The sequence below is a fragment of the Ammospiza caudacuta genome, chromosome 5 (genome assembly GCF_027887145.1).
Source record: "Ammospiza caudacuta isolate bAmmCau1 chromosome 5, bAmmCau1.pri, whole genome shotgun sequence".
NCBI classification, from domain to species: Eukaryota; Metazoa; Chordata; class Aves; order Passeriformes; family Passerellidae; genus Ammospiza; species Ammospiza caudacuta.
This window is the reverse complement of record NC_080597.1, coordinates 25,207,759-25,226,433: the sequence shown is the minus strand read 5'-3', so window position 1 is coordinate 25,226,433 and position 18,675 is coordinate 25,207,759. Positions and strand designations below refer to the sequence as shown.

Sequence of the window (18,675 nt, the reverse complement as noted above, 5' to 3'; positions counted from 1 at the left end):
ATTAGAAGGATGAAACAATTACCAAAGGAACTGTTGAAAAAGACCCTCTGCCCCTGCACACAAGAATAAGCAAAACCCATTTCCTACAAATCTGTGCCCAGGTCCTGATAGCACATAAAGTACCAGCTTGATCCCAAACCCTTTTCCCCATTTTATATAGGCAAAGGGCATGCTTGAACCCTTCCATCCCTTGTCCCTGGCTCCTTAATTAAATTTTAGGTGACTTGACACCTCTGAGAAGCCCACATGCATTGGAAGGAGACCAGCAGAGAGCAGCAGAGCCTGGAGGGAGGCAGAGGCACCCACATACCGTGTGGGTTGAAAATAAGAGAACTAACACCAGTCCCAAAGGTCAGGCTCTGGGATTTACTGACAATACACTGACCACTAAAACTGACAGACCGAGAAATGAGGACAACATCCAAAGGTGCCCAAAATTATAAATAAATATTAAAAACAAGAGGTAAGGTTTCACCTGCTGCTTTCTGAGATTTTTTTATTTAGGACTGTGGGAGACACCATATGTGAAAGGCTTCAACACAAAAACCTGCATTAGAAGTCTCTGGTCAAAAGCACAGACATCTCCGGACCCTTCACAGCATATGGAACACCAATGGCAGCAGCAGGAAGACCTGCCCAGGTTCAAAAGTGAGTTGACCAACCAAAGAGCTTCAGATGACAGCAAAGTTTACCAGAGCTCACAGCCTGTCACTTCAATGCCCAATTATGCACATGAAATACTATTTTGAGCATTTTTCAGCTCCATTAAATGAATTGAAGTTTTACATATCTTCTTCCTACAGGGATATTTGGTGGTTGTCACCCTCTGGCTCTTGGTGGTTCTTTGGGTCTCCAGGCCCCTATTAAACAGTCTGCAAAATATAATTAAACAAAGCAAGTCTGTGAGCTCAACAGCCACTATCCCGGGCTTGCATTTCCCCTGGACAATTGTGCTGGTCTGCAAAGAAAAAGTTACAAAACCCATCTGCTCTGGCTCCCACACAGCCTCCTCTCAGCCTTCCCCTGAGTGTGCTGAGCACCACAATCGTAAATCATCTCCTTGGGTTTTCCAGGCCTCTATAGATCCGTGGATTATGGACAGGGAGCTGGTCACGGCCATGGTCTCTCTCTGTACGGAGGGATCAATCTCCCCATTGCCATAGGCACTTTCACACACTCCCTGTGCAGGGGCTTGTTGCCTTTGACCATCACACACAGCTCTGTGATATCTCCAGCCCCTTCAGGGTTGTTTCCCAATTGGTTGTTTCCCCATTCATAGGTACAGGTCTTACAGAACCATGTTGGACATTTTCCTTTGGAGAATGTTCTCCAACAGCAGCTCCAGCTCAGATACTGCTGAGTTACTTTACAGTTGTGCCACATGTGCCACACCAACTTGAGCGTTATTTCTCATAACATGACCTCTTAGTCCAGCAGAGCTCATGTGTTCCCACCTGCTGCAGGGGAACCTTTGCCTGTGGAATCACCCCAACCCACACCAGTGAACACACCTGTTGTACCCCACACTCAGAGTTCAGGTATTTCTCTCTTCCTTTTCTCCATTTTTCCCAGCTGTCAACTACAAAGAAGCAGTGAGACTCTCACAATGAGTCAGTGTCACAGACAAGGTTTGCTTCCCAAAGTCAGTCCCAGTTGTGGGTGGGGGAATCTCTTAACTCTTCTGTCCTTGGGCACAGCAACCTTTCAGTTTTTCCTGAAAAAAATGAAAAACTGTGGATATAGCACATCACCCATACCAAATTTCACTCTTCTCTGGAGAAAACCAAAGCCAAACTGGTCATCCCAGAAACACAGCATCACTGGGAGGTATTGATCTCTAATGGTACAAGAGTTTTACCATGTGAAATCTAGCAAGAATAGTAAAAATTATGGCCTTTTAAAACTCTTTCAAACAATTACAGAAGGAAACAAGAACTTTCTATGCCATTTTAATGTCCTGCTGCTTTAGTAAAAATTTGACCTGACTGCTCCATTTAATTTCATTATTTTTTTCAATTTCCTGATTTTGCCTTGTCTTCAGTTACTTATTTTTTCTTCCTCCCATTTTTACAGAATTTGCAGAGATTAAAGGGAATACATACACACATGAAAAAATTGAGGAACTGAGAAAACAGATAACTCTTTTTTCCCATTTTACTACCTTTTCCAGATGTTCTTGAATGGGAACAACACACCAGGAAAAAAAGGCCTTGAATGAAAAATAAATTTTAAAAAGTGGTGGGAGTAAAGGATGACAGAAGTGGGAAAGTGAAAGAGAAGAGTAGACAGTTCCTCAAAGCAGGATATCCCAGCCCAGACCGCATCTCCTCCCTGTGCAGAAGCAGAGGTTATTTGCAGGCTCACCAGCCCTCCTGGCCTCGCCTGCTGCCAAGGGTTTATTTTCCAGGAAGTCTTTTGCCAGAACAGGCAGTGGGAATGCCTGAACCCTGGTTCTCAGCAGGTGGATACAGCAGCTCTGGTGGCACTGGTGCAGCCAGGCCATGCTCTCAGGACACCTCTGGGAAACACAAGCCACACTTACAGAGACGTTTTGCCTTAGGCCGGGAAAAACTGTCCTCATCTTCCATAATTGTCCAAGAAATGACAATGAACAAATGGCTCCCCACCGCTTGTTACTTTGTTAGGAGTTTGCCTCCATGCAAACCAGCTGCCTCATGACCTGGGGAAAGAAAACCACCTGATTTTGCAGGTTTGCACCCAGTATTGCCATTTCCTAACTGCATTAATTCCAGCTGCCCATCCCTGCACCCCTTCCAGCCCTGCTGTTGCTCTCTCCTTGCCTCAGGAGCGGCCCCAAGCTGTGAGTCTCACTGGCCGACCACAAGGCACGGGGACAGCCCAGCCCGGCCCCCCAGGGAAGGGCATCCACCATCATCCCGCTGCCCTTGTGTCTCAGTCCTGCTGCTTTGGTGTGAATGATTCCAGCTCCCCTTTTCCCTCCCTGGCACAAAGCTGCCCGCTCCCCCAAAGGCGGCGGCGTGTAAAAGTTGTTGCATCTCCATTAAACTGTACGTGCTCCGCCCGCCGGCCACAGTGCACTTCAGATAATTCTTTGATGCAATATATTTTCCAGGATAGGCTTTTGTTTTCTTTCTTGGCCACTCACCCTCTTTCTGTGGTCAGTTTTGCTCATTTCTCTTGTAAGCTGTCTAGAGGCAGAGAAAAGGCTTTCAGTTTTAAGCAGTTTCCTTTTCAGTTGCCCTTTATTGAATTCCAATCTCCATTTTTTTTTTTTTTAAAGCATAGGGACATCATTTATCTTGGACTTTAAGTTGCAGGGGCCTTCAAGGGGCTTCTTTTTTTCTTTCCCAGCTGCATTTGTTGACACACAGTCAATCTGTTTTTTGCCTTCGTTCCCCCTCTTCCCCCCAGCAGGCCATAAAGTATCGACAGCTGTGCCCTTTATTAGCATACCCATTTTAAGCACAACAAGGGGGAAGAGACTAAATATATTACAGCCATTACCTCTGTCAAAAAGTGACAATTTTAAAACATTTTAGCTTTTCACTGGGAAAGCCGGCAGCACAAAAGAAAGTGCTATAATTTTATTGTAAATGCTTTTTAAATATGGGTCACTTGGCCATAATCAATAGAAAGGATGGAAAAGTTCAAAGCTTGAGAACAGTTCAGGGAGATAGCAGAATTTTTTTTAAAAGGCTTCTCTTTAAAATATGCTAATTGAGACAAAAATACAACTGTGAGAAGCATGCAAAATAAGATCTTGTTCCTGGAGGTTTTGTTTCCTTTACAGCACTGTTCATGCTTTTCCCATCTACTTATAAGTGTGTTTTACAACTTGGATGGGAATTATTCCTCCCCAACAGGGTGTTGTGAACATTTGGGGACTGAGAAAACAGGAGGGAATCCAGACAGTCACTAGTCTCTTCCCAAAAAGGGAAAAAAACCCCACTAATAAACTACTGGTTTTTTAAAATGCCTTTGGAAGTGTGATGTGCCACAGCACTGGGATTTACCAGGCAAGCTCCCTTCTTGAGCATAAAATAATGATGAAGCCTTAGAATTCTGGAAGTTTAGGTTCAGGTTTGAATTTTTGTTGGCGGAAACTTATATTTTAAGTTTCTAGAATGAAGAATCAGGCTTTTTGATTAGACAAGGACTAACACCCACAGTCAGCATCTGTTACAAGCTCTAAAACGTAAAAGAAAGTTAATGGATGTTCCGAAGCCTGACGATCTTGGCTGCTTTTCTTTCAATTTGTAATGGGTTTATCAGGCAAAGAGGAAGGGACAATCTCAGCAGGGTTTATTTTGAATGACTGCACCTTCCTCTCCATTTGTTACATCTGTAGTGAACTTAGAAGTCTTTTCTGTTATCTTTCCCTCTCTAGTTACATTTTTTGCCAGAGGTTTCACTTTGATTTTCAAATTTCAGAACGTATGTAAAACTTGGCTTATACCAAGGCAAGTTGTTAAGCAGGCTCCCAAAAGCAAAGCTGCTTTAAAGAACCTGTTTAAGCAGGAAGCTCATGAAATCCTGCACACAGCCTTATACAGTACCTGCCAAGAGATGTGATACACCCTTTGTCTTGTGGTGGCCCCTGGGGGCCTGTATCCCACTGCACTGAGCAATCTCCAAATTTGCAGGAGAGCGCAAGCGAGCATCCTGCTATGGGAAGAGTGTGGTCCATGGCAAAGGGGAAACTGGAAAGAATTCTCACCACCCATCTTTTGGCAACCAATTTAGCAGTTAAATGTAACCAGCTGGTCTCCCCAGGCTCCCTCTGTAGTCAAGGGAGGGAAAGCAAAGCTCCTGCAGAGGGTCATTCAGTGCACCCAAATGAGCCTTACTCTGAATTGTCCTTTCTCTCATCCGTGACTGGAAAAGGAGTTAGAAGAGACTACCCGGGTAATTTAGCCAGCTAAGATGGGTGGTCTGAATAATTCCTTCCCCACCAACCTCTAAAAGCCTGCCTAGGTACCCCACAGAGATTGGCATGCTGACAGAGGGATCGATTCCCAGGCACGTCAGCAGCTCAGCGATCTGTGCTCTCGCCTGCTCTGGAGAAATGGGACACTCGAGGAACTTACCTGGACCCTGTCGCTCCCAGCCACGACAGAGAGCTGAGCTGACCCTCGTGCTGTCAACGTGGTGCTGTAGGACTGCTTGTGGCAATGGTCAGATTTGGGGTTTTTTCCCTACCTGACAGACTGTCCTCAAGCCTGGCCAGAGACCACTGGCGTGGCAGCTGCTGCAGGTCAGCCTGGCCCTCAGAGCTGTCTCACAGCAGAATTGAAAGTGGCTCCAATGCTGCACAGAGAAGACAGGGCTGCTCCTACCTCCTTCCCAAGAAATTAGTTTGGTCCGTTCCTGCGGGCCCCCCTCCTCCTCACTCACACAGAGCCAGGAAGAGAGGCTCGCTCTCAGGGAGGGCAGCAAGGCACAGCAGCACGGGCACCTCCCAGTGAGGGAATGACTGCAACACCCTCAGCGCCGCTGAGGCCCTAACCGAGGGCAATAACCTCCGGCAGGCACGGCGTTCCACAGCAACAGGGAAAAGCAGAGGATTAACAGGACTCACCTGCTTTGCTGTGGTGAGAGGAGGAGCCCTGAAAAACACTCAGCTTTACTACAGTCACCACATTTTCCTTCACCTCATACCCACCTGGGCGTCCCGGCAGCCTCCTGCCCGCCCTGCTTCCCTCCGGCAGCGGGGAAAGGCGGGCTGGGCTCCCAGGCCCGGCTCACTCCAGGGCTGGCACCGCTCGGGAAGGACTTCCAGCCCTCCCTGCCAAGCTCTTCCTCCAGTGCTGAGGGAGCTGCTTTCCAGACACAGCTGGAGGATGCATGGAAAAGCCAAAAGAACATTGACTTGCCTCAAAATTCTCGGTCTAAATATTGCATCACCAGAATGACATGTATTTTGGAGAGAAACAACTTCAGGACGAGCAAAAGCTTTTGTGTGGAGAGCAAATGTTCCCAGACACTTTCCAAAAGGGCCAGATCCATGCAAGTAACTAAGATGTTAATGCAAGAAGAATTTTCATTTGTAGGATTAAATAGGTACATTTTTTTCTGTGTAAAAGTGAGCCACATCTTTGCAGTACTTCTAAATCACTGCTTGTCCATGCTTGACCAGAAAAGGATCTGACCTTGGCAGCTGTTTAACTTGCTGCTCAAAGACCAGCAAAGTCTGCCTCTCAACTGTTTGAACAGTGGAAGAGTCCTTTTACAGCCAGCCTTATTAAAGCACAGGATTTTATTAGCTGTTTTGTGGTAATAAGTTGAAGTACAATGTTGTGGAATGCTCCTTCAGGAGATTTGGGATCTTGTGTACTTTGGGGTTTACTTTCCTCGTTCTGACTAGGGCACCTAGCAACCCACTAATGCTACAGCTTCATTGTAAGGTTCTCTTCCTTAAAGCCACCTTTGACAACTGATTTTTCACCCAGGTGGGGGAAATTTACAATTTAAAGAACTATAAGAAAAATATGTTATTGCCCTATTGTTCTATTTGTTTGGTTGTTTTTTAAATTTTTTTTTTTTGGTTGGGTTTTTTAAAACCTTTCCAGATTTTCAGGTACTTGGAAAAACTCAAGATATAGAGTAAAAAAATCACACGCACCTAGAGCAATGTTGGACACTCAAAACATCAACGCTAATGTGGTTTTCCTTTTTGACAAATTTATTTAAAGTTCTGTGGTAATTGTATCACAGCATTTTTAACAGATTGTAAACAACCCTTTTTCCTGAAAACCACTTCTGGGGCACATGAAATTTCAATTAGCATTTGGGAATACCTGCCAGGAAGTTTTCACAAACATCTTAACAAATATGTCTGTATTATTTTACAAAAGAACAAAGTATTTTGACAAATTTCAGCAATTTCCCATCATCTTTTGTTTCATAACTCTAATGGGAAACAAAGAGAAGCAAAGCTTCCAAATCATTGATGAACTTTAATGAGAACTGTGTTGCTTTGGACTATTAATGCCAAAGTAAAGACTGAAACACAAGATTTTGGGTTTGGGACTGACTGTGGAAGACTTTTTGGGAGTGAAAGGTACATGTCCTCAAAACCCACTGGGTAACACCTTTATGGTCACCACTAGAAATCCTACTGACATTTTACTCAGAAGGGAGTAAAATGAGACATTTCACTTAGAGATCCTTCCTGACACTGCCCAGTTTGCCAGTTTAAGCAAGACTCAGCTGCCTAAGCCTCCAGTTTTGGAGGTTCAACTTTGAAAATAAATTCAGGAGCAATATTTCACAGTACATAAAAAATTCCAGATAGTTCCTTTTTTTAACCTCACTTTTCTCCAGACTCCCATCCAAGAGAAATTCTACCATGTTACTCTGAAAACACCAGCAAGCACAAAAGGAAGCAGAGGCACTGGTGATTTGAAGGACCTTGGTCCCAAGATATTCCCAGATCTCCAGCCAGTGCAGAAGGTTGGACCTACGTTACATTGCAAAGATAAGCCAAAAAGTCTGCAGCAGCCTTTTCACAAACTATCCCCTTGGAACAAGAGCTACTCTTGCACTAGTGCAAGTTGCTCATTTATCTACATTTACCTGCACTACAGGCAGCCCAGCTATGACAGCCACTCTCGAGCTGGAGGATTCAGGCCTATGCTTGGTCTTCACTTTTTTCTTTTTAATCGAAGCAGCATCCATGTCTGTAGAACCTTCTACAAGCATCTGTTTTCCAAGATAAACTAAACAGAACTATTTCTTGCAAATGTTGCTGCCCTGTGGCAAATGACAGGAGGCAGAGCACAAGAGCCTCATGCTATCCTGCTTGTAACAAGGCCTCTGGAGCCATCATTGTTTCATTATTTTCTTTAGCCAGCTAATTGTAGGAGCACATTCTACAGCTTGTAACGCAGCAATTAAGATTTTGCTCTTTTTCATGCTCTGTACTTAGTGCTCAACAGCAAGAAGCCCATGACTAAAACAACTCCCTCCCCAGCTGACACAAGACAGTTCCTTATTAACAGGGCCAGGGAAGTTCCCTGGGGGAGGGATCACAAATTCTTTGCACCTGTAGGGCACACAATACTTATCTGTGCTGGGCTCAGAGCAGTCAGTGCATGATGCTAAACCCAGAATTACATTTTTGAGACACGGCTTAGATGCAGCCAAGCACATTTCTTGCTCTTGGATAATTAGACCCTTCCACTTTTGGAGTCATAAAGAAGAGGTATGACATAACATACTACATACGTACCAAGAAAAACATTGCTGTGGCTGGGCAGAGGCCTTTGGAAACACAAACTGAACCACTGAGAGGACAGCAGTGCTTTATTTTTTTCTTTTCAGTTCTTTTGGAAGACTAAGATTATCTGTAGAAGCTCCTCACATAAGCAACCATAGCACAGTTTCATACCAAATTCCCCTTCACAGGGTCTTTGAACACCAACTTCCTTAGTTCAGAAAACCAGTGTCAAGTCATAAGAAACAAAAACTGGAGAACCAACACCAACCTCTGAAACATTCCCAGTGAATGGCATGTTTAAGCTGCACAAAATAAGGAATTCAAAACCAGGGCATGGATTATTCTTCATGTAATTCATGCTGGGAGAAACACAGAAAAAACCAAGCAGGCAAAGAGGCAACAACAGCAGTGCAGCACGCCTAAAACTTTAATCTTTGTTTTTAAAGAGTACAGAATTGAAAGTGAAGTTTTCTTCTCCTTTCCACCCTCCCATTCTCTATTCCATTGCTTCCCAAGTTCTCTCTAAGAGGAAATATTTCTTTGTTGATTAGTTTGACTTCCCTTCAAGAGAGGCATAGAAGTTAATCTCCAAAAGTAGGCCCCAAAGCAGTGAAACACTGGCACATGCACTCCAGTCCCCTCCTATTCATGGCATCATTTAAGTGCAATTCCTGAACACCATTTTCAATAGGGATGTTTTTACTTAACCAAAGAGGGGAGGAGGAGGTATATACGTATGGTCTTAACCAGGGAGGGAAGGAAGACATACAAAATCCATCGTCTTGTTTCCCAATTTAAAGGCAGTTTTAGAAGCAGTCTGTCACTGACACATTGTTAAAATCTTAAGCAGCAGCTTAACTGGAAAAGTTTGTAGCAGTAAGAAACCCCAGGGCACTTCAAAAACGGGAGCTTTGAAATCGCTGCTCAATGCCAGCTAAAGCAGCCTCACAAGGTCAATCAGACTTTAAGTGTAAACACCCTCTGCTCCTAATGCCATTAAGTAAACACACTTCATTAATACAATTATATAAAGAGGAAGACTGGCAAGACAATACAAAAAGTTACCAAGAATGGGAAAACCTACAGAGTTCAGAAAACAAGATTCTGGAAAATGAAAGTGGACTTTATTTTACACTGTAGGCTTTAACTTTTTATCCTTTTGAAATACATTTCATTTTAAATTAATAAAGATCATAAACTAATAAATTGATATGTTCTCTAAACAGACATAATAAAAATTCAGACATTACAGCACAGGACCCATCATTTAAATATGCCAATAATAGAACAGTTAAAGTGATGCTGGCTAATGTGAGGATAAAAGATGTGGCTCTAAGGAGAAGTGTGGATTAGAGGAGAATTGAGAGTACAGCAGGTGATGCCTTAGTCTGAATCTGAGCTCTCTTGCTTGCTGGTATGGTACTGGCTGACTGCTTCCTCCAAAGGAGCCATTGTCCCATCCGGCCGCACTCCCATTGGCTTTATGAGCTCATCTCTGTGAGGGATTGAAAGAAAGAATCCATATTAGCATGTGCACACATATCAATTCCCATGTGTATAATACAGTCACATACAGTATCTGCTTTGGTACATAATGAGCCTCTAAAAGGAAGTTATTCCTGCTAAAGCTGTCTGTTTTGAAGAAAAAGGCACAAAAAACCTCCCCAAATAGGTGGGAGGGGAAGAGCAGGACAGATAAAGACTTCATTCATGTAGGCCAAACCTACTTAGCCAATTAAAGACACCATGAAAAGTCAGTGCCTAATAGGCTCAAGACAAGGAGCAGGTTCACTGTTTTGGATACACAAACTAGCTTTTCTTCTGAGAGTTCTCTAACAGACAGTTCTTCCTAAAATTCCACCTGCCATTCTGGCTAACATATACCCAAGCAATTAAAGCAATGATTTGATACATATTCATCTTGTTGAAGGAAATAAATCAGTTAAGAGAATAGATTCTGCCTACACCACTACTAGGGGTGTGTTAAGGACTTGCTGATTCATTTAAAAATAACTGACTGATTCTAAAACTATTGCTTTTGTTTATGGCAGTTTAATTACAGGATTTACAGCCATTTTAATCTCTTCAAAGCTCCAAAGGCTGCTCAGTGGTTAATCCAATTATATCTACTCCAAAAGCTACAGCCTCATCTAAGAGATGATTAATTATTGATTAAGCTAATCAAAAAGTATTAGCAAAGATTTATTTTATCCTTACTTTTTATCACCTCGTTTATATGTGGATTATAGCAAAAGCTGTAAGGGCAAAGATAACATTTTGATTTTATGCTGAAAAAAAAAGGGAAAATACCTCTAAATATTCAGGAATCACCTTAAATAAAGGAGCAGAGGTCGGATGTTAATTTACCCCTTGTTTGAAAGGCAGCCCAGTAACACTATGTTATTTAAAAAATTGTTATTTTAAAAATTGTTATTTATTTATGTTTATGTTGTTTAAAAAAATTTTAACATACATCTACCATCCTCCCAAGCCATGGACAATAAAACTGCATCACTTGGTGGGGAAGCAAAGCCATCTCAGCAGCTCTCTGCCTGGTCTGCACTACTACCTTGGCTGAAAAAAGGGACAACAACTCCTTGAACACAGTTGGCAATCAATCCAACCTCGATGCACCCACAGGAACAGCAAGAAAGGCAACATCTGTGTTACATGGCATGCATATGCCAGACACTGTACAGTCAAGATGCAGTTAAATCACATCTCAAAAAGATGTGATTAAACAGCAAGATAAATTCAGCTGTTTGTGCAGATGTGACAATCAGATCCTACAGTGATAAACTCATAAATCCCACATGAGAAACAATTGCTGTGGCTTGGCTGACCAAGTCTGGTGGGAAGCCTGAGTCCAGGGAAGGAGGTTTGCAAGACCAGATCAAAAGAGTACTGGGCAGGCTCTCCCTCAGTGTGTGTGCAAGAGCAGGATTCATCTTTAAACAGACTGGAGAGAGTTTGTCATTACTTCAAGATTGCCAGTGAGTCCCCTCCCTTCTGGCAATGCAATCCATAGTGTGCAGATTCTGCCCAAGTGACAGCAGTCAGAGAGTCTTCTTAAAGATATATGGAAAAGACACCTCTGAGCTCTTGAAATCAGATTCAAATGGGCTCAAAACATGAAGACTGCAAATCTGGTGTCCAAAGAGGACCAGAACCCTGCCTGCTCTAGGGGTACCCCAAAGGCAAAACAGAGGAATGCTTTGGAGTTGTGTATAATAGCAAAGACTTTTTTCCCCCTGAGAAAGAATCCTATAAATCTAAGGTCTTTTTGGTTTTCAAACTTGAAACATCATACAAAACAAGTAACATCTAAAATGCAAAACTGTAGCCATGAAGAACAGAATCAACATTGCTTGCCCTTTAATAAAGCTGAAAGGATCCTAGATTTTTGTTTTAAAAATCCCAAAGCGTATTTTTAAGTTCCAACATTTAATACTGCAGCCAGAAGTCAAGAAATCACCTAATTTTCTAGTCATTTACCATTTATTTTTGGTAATAAATGAATTATAATGGCTAATAAAGGATAACAATTTATTCATGAAAAAGGGAGGAGAAACACAAGAAAACAAGGTCCCATGGTCCCTTTATGTGGGGACCTCCCACTCCTCCCAACAATTCTTAGGACTCCAAATATTGTCAAGAAATCCTATCTCATTATTTGTCAATTATAAAAGCAAAGCTCTTTCTCTGGGGCTTCCCTTTTCCAGCCTCACTTTCACATCCCACTTTAGCTTTAGGCTTTAACCATGGGAGCCAGGCTGAGCTCACACTGCATGGAGTAACAAGGATGCTCATCAAGTACCTTTCTGTTCCTGCCTGAGCTTCCTGCTTTGCAGGATGGGAGAGGGCTAGTAGGGGTTTGCTGTCCTCTGCATTAGGAGGCTGAATTCCACACATCCTTCCTCAGCCAAGTGCTACCCAGTAAAACTGAACTGTGTGAAGACTGAAATATGCCAAGCCACCAAAGGAAAAAGGAGGAGAGACAAAGATCAGCCTATTTTGTTTCTAACCACAATCTAGACCTCAACTGTGCTTTGACACCCTGGGCTACCTGAGGATGTGCTCACTGTCCACAGGGAGAGAAAGACAAGGTGGGAAAGGAAGTGCCAGGAACTGACAGGTAGAGCCTCAGAAAACAGGTCACTGTCCAGAAACTGGATGTTTATAGCACATCCATAGGGCAGAATATTGCTGGCCTCAGCCCAGTAGATGGCAGTGGGAATTCTTCCATATCTATGAAGTTCCATACAAGCACACAATGTGTGTATTTATACATGTTTGAACATCCTTAGGTGACCTTCCACATACTCAAATGCATCTTGTAACATTCATTTTTTCTAATGCAAATAAAGCATTCTATTCAAGTGTACTTAGGAACACACCATAATTAAACAGTTGGTAAAATGCATTCTCTTCTTCCACTTGCAGATCTCCTAGAGTCCCTTCAAAAATATCCATATACATTCAGCCTTCCTGCTTGCCATTTAGCTTGATAACAACTAAAAAATCATTGCCTTGTTTTGAAGGGTGACTCCTGCCCGCTGTCTGTGCTGCAGGGCTGCACTGCCACACAGCATTAATGATGGTGGCTGTAATCAGCCATCATGTAAACACCAGCCTGCCCCTTTGATAAAACAGTGTCTTGGGGACCTATTCACCTCTTTATAATTGAGTGCCACATAATAGTTCCGATCCTTTCAGGGAACATTATTTGGCTCTATGATTAAAAAAGGGAAGAAAAAAAACAAACTCCATGTAGCATTGCCTTCTTCATTGATCCTATGATTAATTTTGTGTTTTTAATGAGTACGGTACCTTATTTAGACAGGTTCTCTTACTTGTTTTGTTGACTTCTGTTCAGCGTACAACAAAACCCAAGCTGTGATAATTGGAGACCATTTTATCAGCAAAAGGATTCTTGCTTTTAATACAAGGTTGGCTTGGGAAAAGCATCCTGACATTCTAAATTAGTCAATTAATATACAATTCTACCTACCATTTATAATAGGAAAAAATGTTAGCATTTTTTCCAGACATTTTAATTAACATGGAGTATCTCCAATAATCTATTATATGGCAGAATATCACATGACACTGACTTAAGGTGGCTAACTAGATGTTCTGTAAAAAAAAATGGAAGGCTGAATTAAATCCTTGCAGATCTGTGGAGTTTTTCAAAGCTGAAAGATGTGCATCATGTGCAGAGGACACCGATTTACAGTCAAACAGTTCCCAAAGAATCAACAAGACACTTCTGCAGACAAAACCCACAGAGTTACATCAGGGCCAAGTTCAGATATCCAGATTTAGCCTAAGTAGTATATACATCTCCCAAGAAATGCAGTAATTGAGATTTTTCATGTTCATTTACACTTATAATTTGTATATATTTGATTATTTTAAAAAAGTAATCTCACTCAGCCAAATTTGATCAAAATACTAATTTCTATAAAAGCCTTTGCAGAATCTGACCCTATGTTAAAATACTGGCACAGGGGAAATGGGTTCATAACGATACTCAGCTTATCCTACAAGTATTTTGAGAAATCAAAACTGGGTGATTAATTTTAATTTAGCCTTGTTGATGATAAATTACCTCATAAACAGGCCCAAACACCAATAACCTAAAAGAGTAGAAAAGCTTGGGAAGTATGACCTGAAATGACCAAAAAGCATCAATCAGTTTTACATGATCTCAAAAAGTTTCTATTTTTCAGTGCCAATGCTGAAGATAAAAACAAACCTGAAAAGCATACTACAGAACTAGGAAAAAGATGTCCCTTTGTACTTATAGCTTCAATAAACCATTTAGAAACCAAAGAAAAGGTACAGTGCAAACATTCAGCAGCTGTTAATGAAGGATATAATTTCCCAGTGAAGTAGTACTGCTTGGAAAATTTGTTTTGTGAGTTCTCATATTCAGCCAGTCAAAGTAAAATCTGAAGCACCCCAGTGACAAACTGGCCTAATTATTATAATCAGTCAGGGAAGGAAGTTGACAAGTTTGTCAGTCCTTCAACATTTTTTCATACTTTTCTTCAATAAAAGTGTGGCAGTTCTTTAAAGCTTAGCTTCCACTGCTGGGACAACACCAGTAAACTAAGTAAACCTGTTTTGCTGTACATCACACAAGCTTACTCTAAGCTCCTGTTCAGGTTATATATAAACTTGCTTAAGAGGAGAAGAAGTTGTTCATTCCTTTTCCAACTTCCTCCCCTTTATAAGCAAAGCACTGCACCAAACTGAACCCATTCATGGCACATTTCCTCTCCTATGATGACAAGAGAGAAAAGCAGAAGCAGGAAACCTGCCACGAGCTCTCTGCCTCAAAGGAAGACTCAAACCCCAGAATCAGCCAAAAACTGAATCTGTAGGGTGCAAACCAAGGGTAAGAAGTGCATTCCATGTAGATTTAAGTCAGCAAACTCCCAGAACTCCTCAAGCTGGAGGCAGCACAAGTTTCCTGTTCCAAAACCATGGTGGAGGGACTCCCACTACTATCAGCATGGTACTAACGCCTTCTTGTATGCAAGACTGGCAACTTCCCATGTCGTTTAACATCTGCAGGGCCCACAACTGCACTCAATTACATTCATGAAAAACATCCCACAACCTCCCCATTCCAAGTCTTACTTTCTTTTCCCCTCCTGCCAGCAATTCCTCCTCCCCTATTTTTAGTAAAACAAAAAGTGTGGGAAGAACAGTGAAATGATTTTATTCATGTCATCACAGCACCTAAAGGGATCACATCAACAACACTGGCCCACAGTAACCACAATATAAAACAAACAAACAAACAAAAACACTACCACAGAGTGCCAGCCCTGAAGAAGTGTAAGTACTATAAAAGAAATTGCAGGTGAATGTAGGGGGCATAGAAGGCTCAAGGTGACAGCAATGCTGCTGGCCAAGAGGACAAGTGGTGACACAGGGCAGCAGCTGCTCAGTCCATTGTCAGCCTGTGGCAGGCACTGCAGCAGGTGCCTCCAACCCTCCAGACTGAAAGGGCTCTTGTGCCACAGTAACCATTGGGAGTTTTTGTCTAACTGCTGCAGTGACAGCAACTGCCTTCAGTCTCAGCTTGTCTGCAGCCTCAATCTTACTTTCAAAGAATGCTTTAGACCATTTAGTCATTTTATTGTGGTACCCTTGATGCTCAGCATCTTAATTCTCTAGCTTAACACGGCAATGATTCAATTAAGATTACATGTGCATTGCATTTACTTCTCTTTCCTAAGAAGACTATGACATGGTATGGTTGCCTCCCCCGCAAATAATGTGAAAAAAATATCCAATTACTTCATTGATAGTCTCAGATCCATTGCTCTAAGTTCCTTCCCTGCTTTCAATCTGCCTGTAATTCAGTTTTTGACAACTAATGTAAAATCCAGATTCTCCTGTATCTTTTGCTATATTCCTAATCCTTAAAAGAGATGTAAAAAATTGTTTTGCTGAATTTCTCTCAATAGATCTTGTTAATTGACTATCTATAGACTCTTACAAAATATGCACATTTCTAGCTGATGAGTTTTTTCCACATTTGAAGAATGGATGCCCTTAAATATTTACCTCCTACAGCTCAGTGCAATGGCAAATTAATATCACATAAATGTTTCTCAAGAATGTAACTTTACTTATGAATTAAAAAAATACAGGCAATCACTCCAGTATGGCTTGAAGTATGGGGAAAAAACGCCCAACAAATTCTATGCGTATTGAGCCAAAGAGAAAAAAAGCTAGAAATAAGAGCACAGGTCTATGTTCTTTTGTACACAGAAAGTTATGAACTGAAGATCAACCCTCTATATCAATACTGTAACACCATTATGTCACACTAAGTACCCATTTCTTTCATGGCATTACCTTTGTCACATAAAACAAATTACAAAGGCTGATTTGTAATCCAGTCCACACTTAACCTAATCAATCCACAGTAAGTCTTAACTGAATTTCCCCTTTTAATTGCTCCATTATACAATTTATTGTTTCTGAAAACAATTATTTTCACACTGTATTTGCCCTTCATGTAAGCAGCAGGCATAAGTAGTTACAATGAGATGCTGCTCATTAACTTGGGGAAAATACCCATGCTTGCCTTGGGCCTAGATTGTGTCCCATACTTTAAAAGAAGACATTCTCTTCATTACCATCAGCCTACCTATTCAGGTCCCCTGACCACCAGGGTCTTCCCAATTCTGTCCAATCCTCTCCAAAAGAGGTTTCCTCTGAAGTCCTGCAACATATCACTCTTTTCTTTCAAGTGCTAAACATTTTTTCTGCATTTAAAGTGGTCCTAATCCTGCAAAGAAGTCGATTCTAACATTATTTTGAAGCACTCGACCTTAGTAAAGAGCCAGGATACAAGTTGCCTCTCAAAAGCACAATACAATACCTGGAAAGTTTATCAAACATATTGACAAGCTTCATAGCTTCATATTCTTTTTGTTCTTCTGTCATTTCATCCATGGGATTGGGCATTGGCTCTTCTAAGTGACCAGTGATAAGGTTAATGCTGGAGGTGAAAAAAACAACACAGTTTACATTTCTGCAGGAATAGGTATGTTTTCTATCTTCTTAACAGCAGGAAACAGGAAGAACTCACAGAAACCAAGACTAAAACTGTCTGAACTGCACACAAAAGGTTTTGTTATAAATAGACAAGGTTAATATTTATACCCTATTTTCTCATGAATCGTGACTGAATCTTTGTGTGGATTCACTGTATTAATGTCTTGTCAGTGCTCAAAAATTCATAGGCTGGTAGTCCTTGTTGCTGGAACACAGAGGAACAGTTTGAAACCAGGGGAATGATGATGATAACAACAACAATGTCATTAGTTCTAATGACATAAAATAGGGAAGTGGATGACAGATACATGTCTGAAATTAATTCTGTACAGGCTTGATTTTAAAAATATAGACAGGTTCCAGTTAATTTTGCATTAAATTAGTTAAGTGTTGCCCTTCCATGATGATGATTTTTTGCTCAAACCAGATTAAGTTATTTCACTTTGAGCATTTACAAAGCCAGCTTTATTTTCACTGTTAATACACATGAACAGTGATACGGAAATGGTAACAAAAGCAGAGAAGTAGTTCTAAAGAAAACTTTCAGGGCACATTATCCTTTCAAACATTTTAATCACAGATATTTAACAGCAAAACAGAAAATCAGATGCATAAATCAACTGACAGTTATCTTGAATGCTTCGTGTAAGCGTTAGCTTTTAACTAAATGGATGTTATAGTTTTACTTATATGCATATAAGTGAATGTCAGGCTTTTGAAAGAAGAGTATAGAGGAAACAGCAAGAAAAAAAATCCTGAAGTGCAGAAATAAAAAGAAACCTCCTAGTTTAGAGTTAATTTCTTAGCATAGAAGCAACGTAACTCCTAAATCCCATACATTTAATCCTGTCCTTTGTTCATGTACCTTGACAGGAATCTTTCAATAAACCACAAGCACCCACCACGCACCTAATCATGTCTGTGTAATTCAAGGAAAACAGAGTAAAACAGAAGAATAATGTTAACACTTCAGATGTCCACTATCAACAATTTCTGAATATCTTTAAAACGGCATACAATCCTAGACGTAACAAGACAAACTAAAACCTCTAGCACCCAATCAATTACAACTAATAAAAATCAACTGAGCTTCTACATGGTTAGTGAATTCGTCAATCAAATATATTGCATTCCTGCTGCATGACTTCTATACAAGTTATTTTGCTTCTCCTATATTTACATATGTGGTCTACTTGGTTTTTCAGGAAATTTTAGTACCGGGCAATCTGAAATTCAGTCAAAACCAAAAGTGAACTTACTGCTTTTCTCCTTTTTAACAAAGTTCTGACTAAAACCTTTAGCCATATCTGACACCATTACTTTCTCCATTACAGAGATATACCCCACAAACTGTAGTTAGCAGCTTGGCAAACTTCATGTGAGTTCCTCAAAAATCTGGTACAAAACCCATCCTTGCTAAGTTTGCTACTAAATTTTTTCCCTATGACTTCCTTAAAATTCTCTTTTCACACTTGAAATTTAAGTAGTCATTCAGATGTTAAATCATTCTCGTAGTAACTTTTTTTTTCCCCTGCAACCATATCTGACTACATGATGGTCACTATTAGAGGCTGGTTTCTCATTAATTAGACCTTGAAATCAGCAGAAGACAGGAGTTAATATAAGCAAGTTAAGTTAATATCATTCCAAAACTGGCCTCTCTGAAAAAGGTTAAAAACCCCCAAAATCCTGTCAAAAGAATCTAAAATGCAACAGGATATGTGATATTGAAAACAATACCATACTTTGGCTTTGCAGATTTGTATTCTTCTGTGTCTGTATCCTCATCATCTGAGTACCAATGATCTCCTCTTCCTCCTGCTAGCAGGCCCCTGGCTGCCAGCAATCCTGCTGCGTTACCATAGCCTGTGTATTTCAACAAGCTATCGACT

The 18,675-nt window shown here is 41.1% G+C and overlaps 1 protein-coding gene and 1 long non-coding RNA gene across 3 annotated transcripts in view; both read right to left on the bottom strand.

Annotated features, from left to right (window-relative positions):
- Positions 1-635: 635 nt before the first annotated feature.
- On the bottom strand, positions 636-2,627 carry LOC131558364 (uncharacterized). The gene is made up of 3 exons (XR_009274802.1): positions 2,543-2,627; positions 1,512-1,714; positions 636-872 (listed from the first exon to the last, which is right to left on the bottom strand). It is a non-coding gene; the product is annotated as an uncharacterized LOC131558364 (long non-coding RNA).
- A 4,076-nt stretch (positions 2,628-6,703) lies between these two features.
- Positions 6,704-18,675, bottom strand: part of RIC8B (RIC8 guanine nucleotide exchange factor B) — a 33,734-nt gene continuing 21,762 nt past the window's right edge. For both annotated transcript variants that reach the window (XM_058805161.1, XM_058805162.1), the window contains 3 exons: positions 18,529-18,673; positions 16,608-16,727; positions 6,704-9,695 (listed from right to left, as the gene is read on the bottom strand). In XM_058805161.1, coding sequence (XP_058661144.1) covers positions 9,584-9,695; positions 16,608-16,727; positions 18,529-18,673 — 377 coding nt within the window. In that variant the 3' untranslated portion in view covers positions 6,704-9,583. The remainder of the gene's footprint in view (positions 9,696-16,607; positions 16,728-18,528; positions 18,674-18,675) is intronic.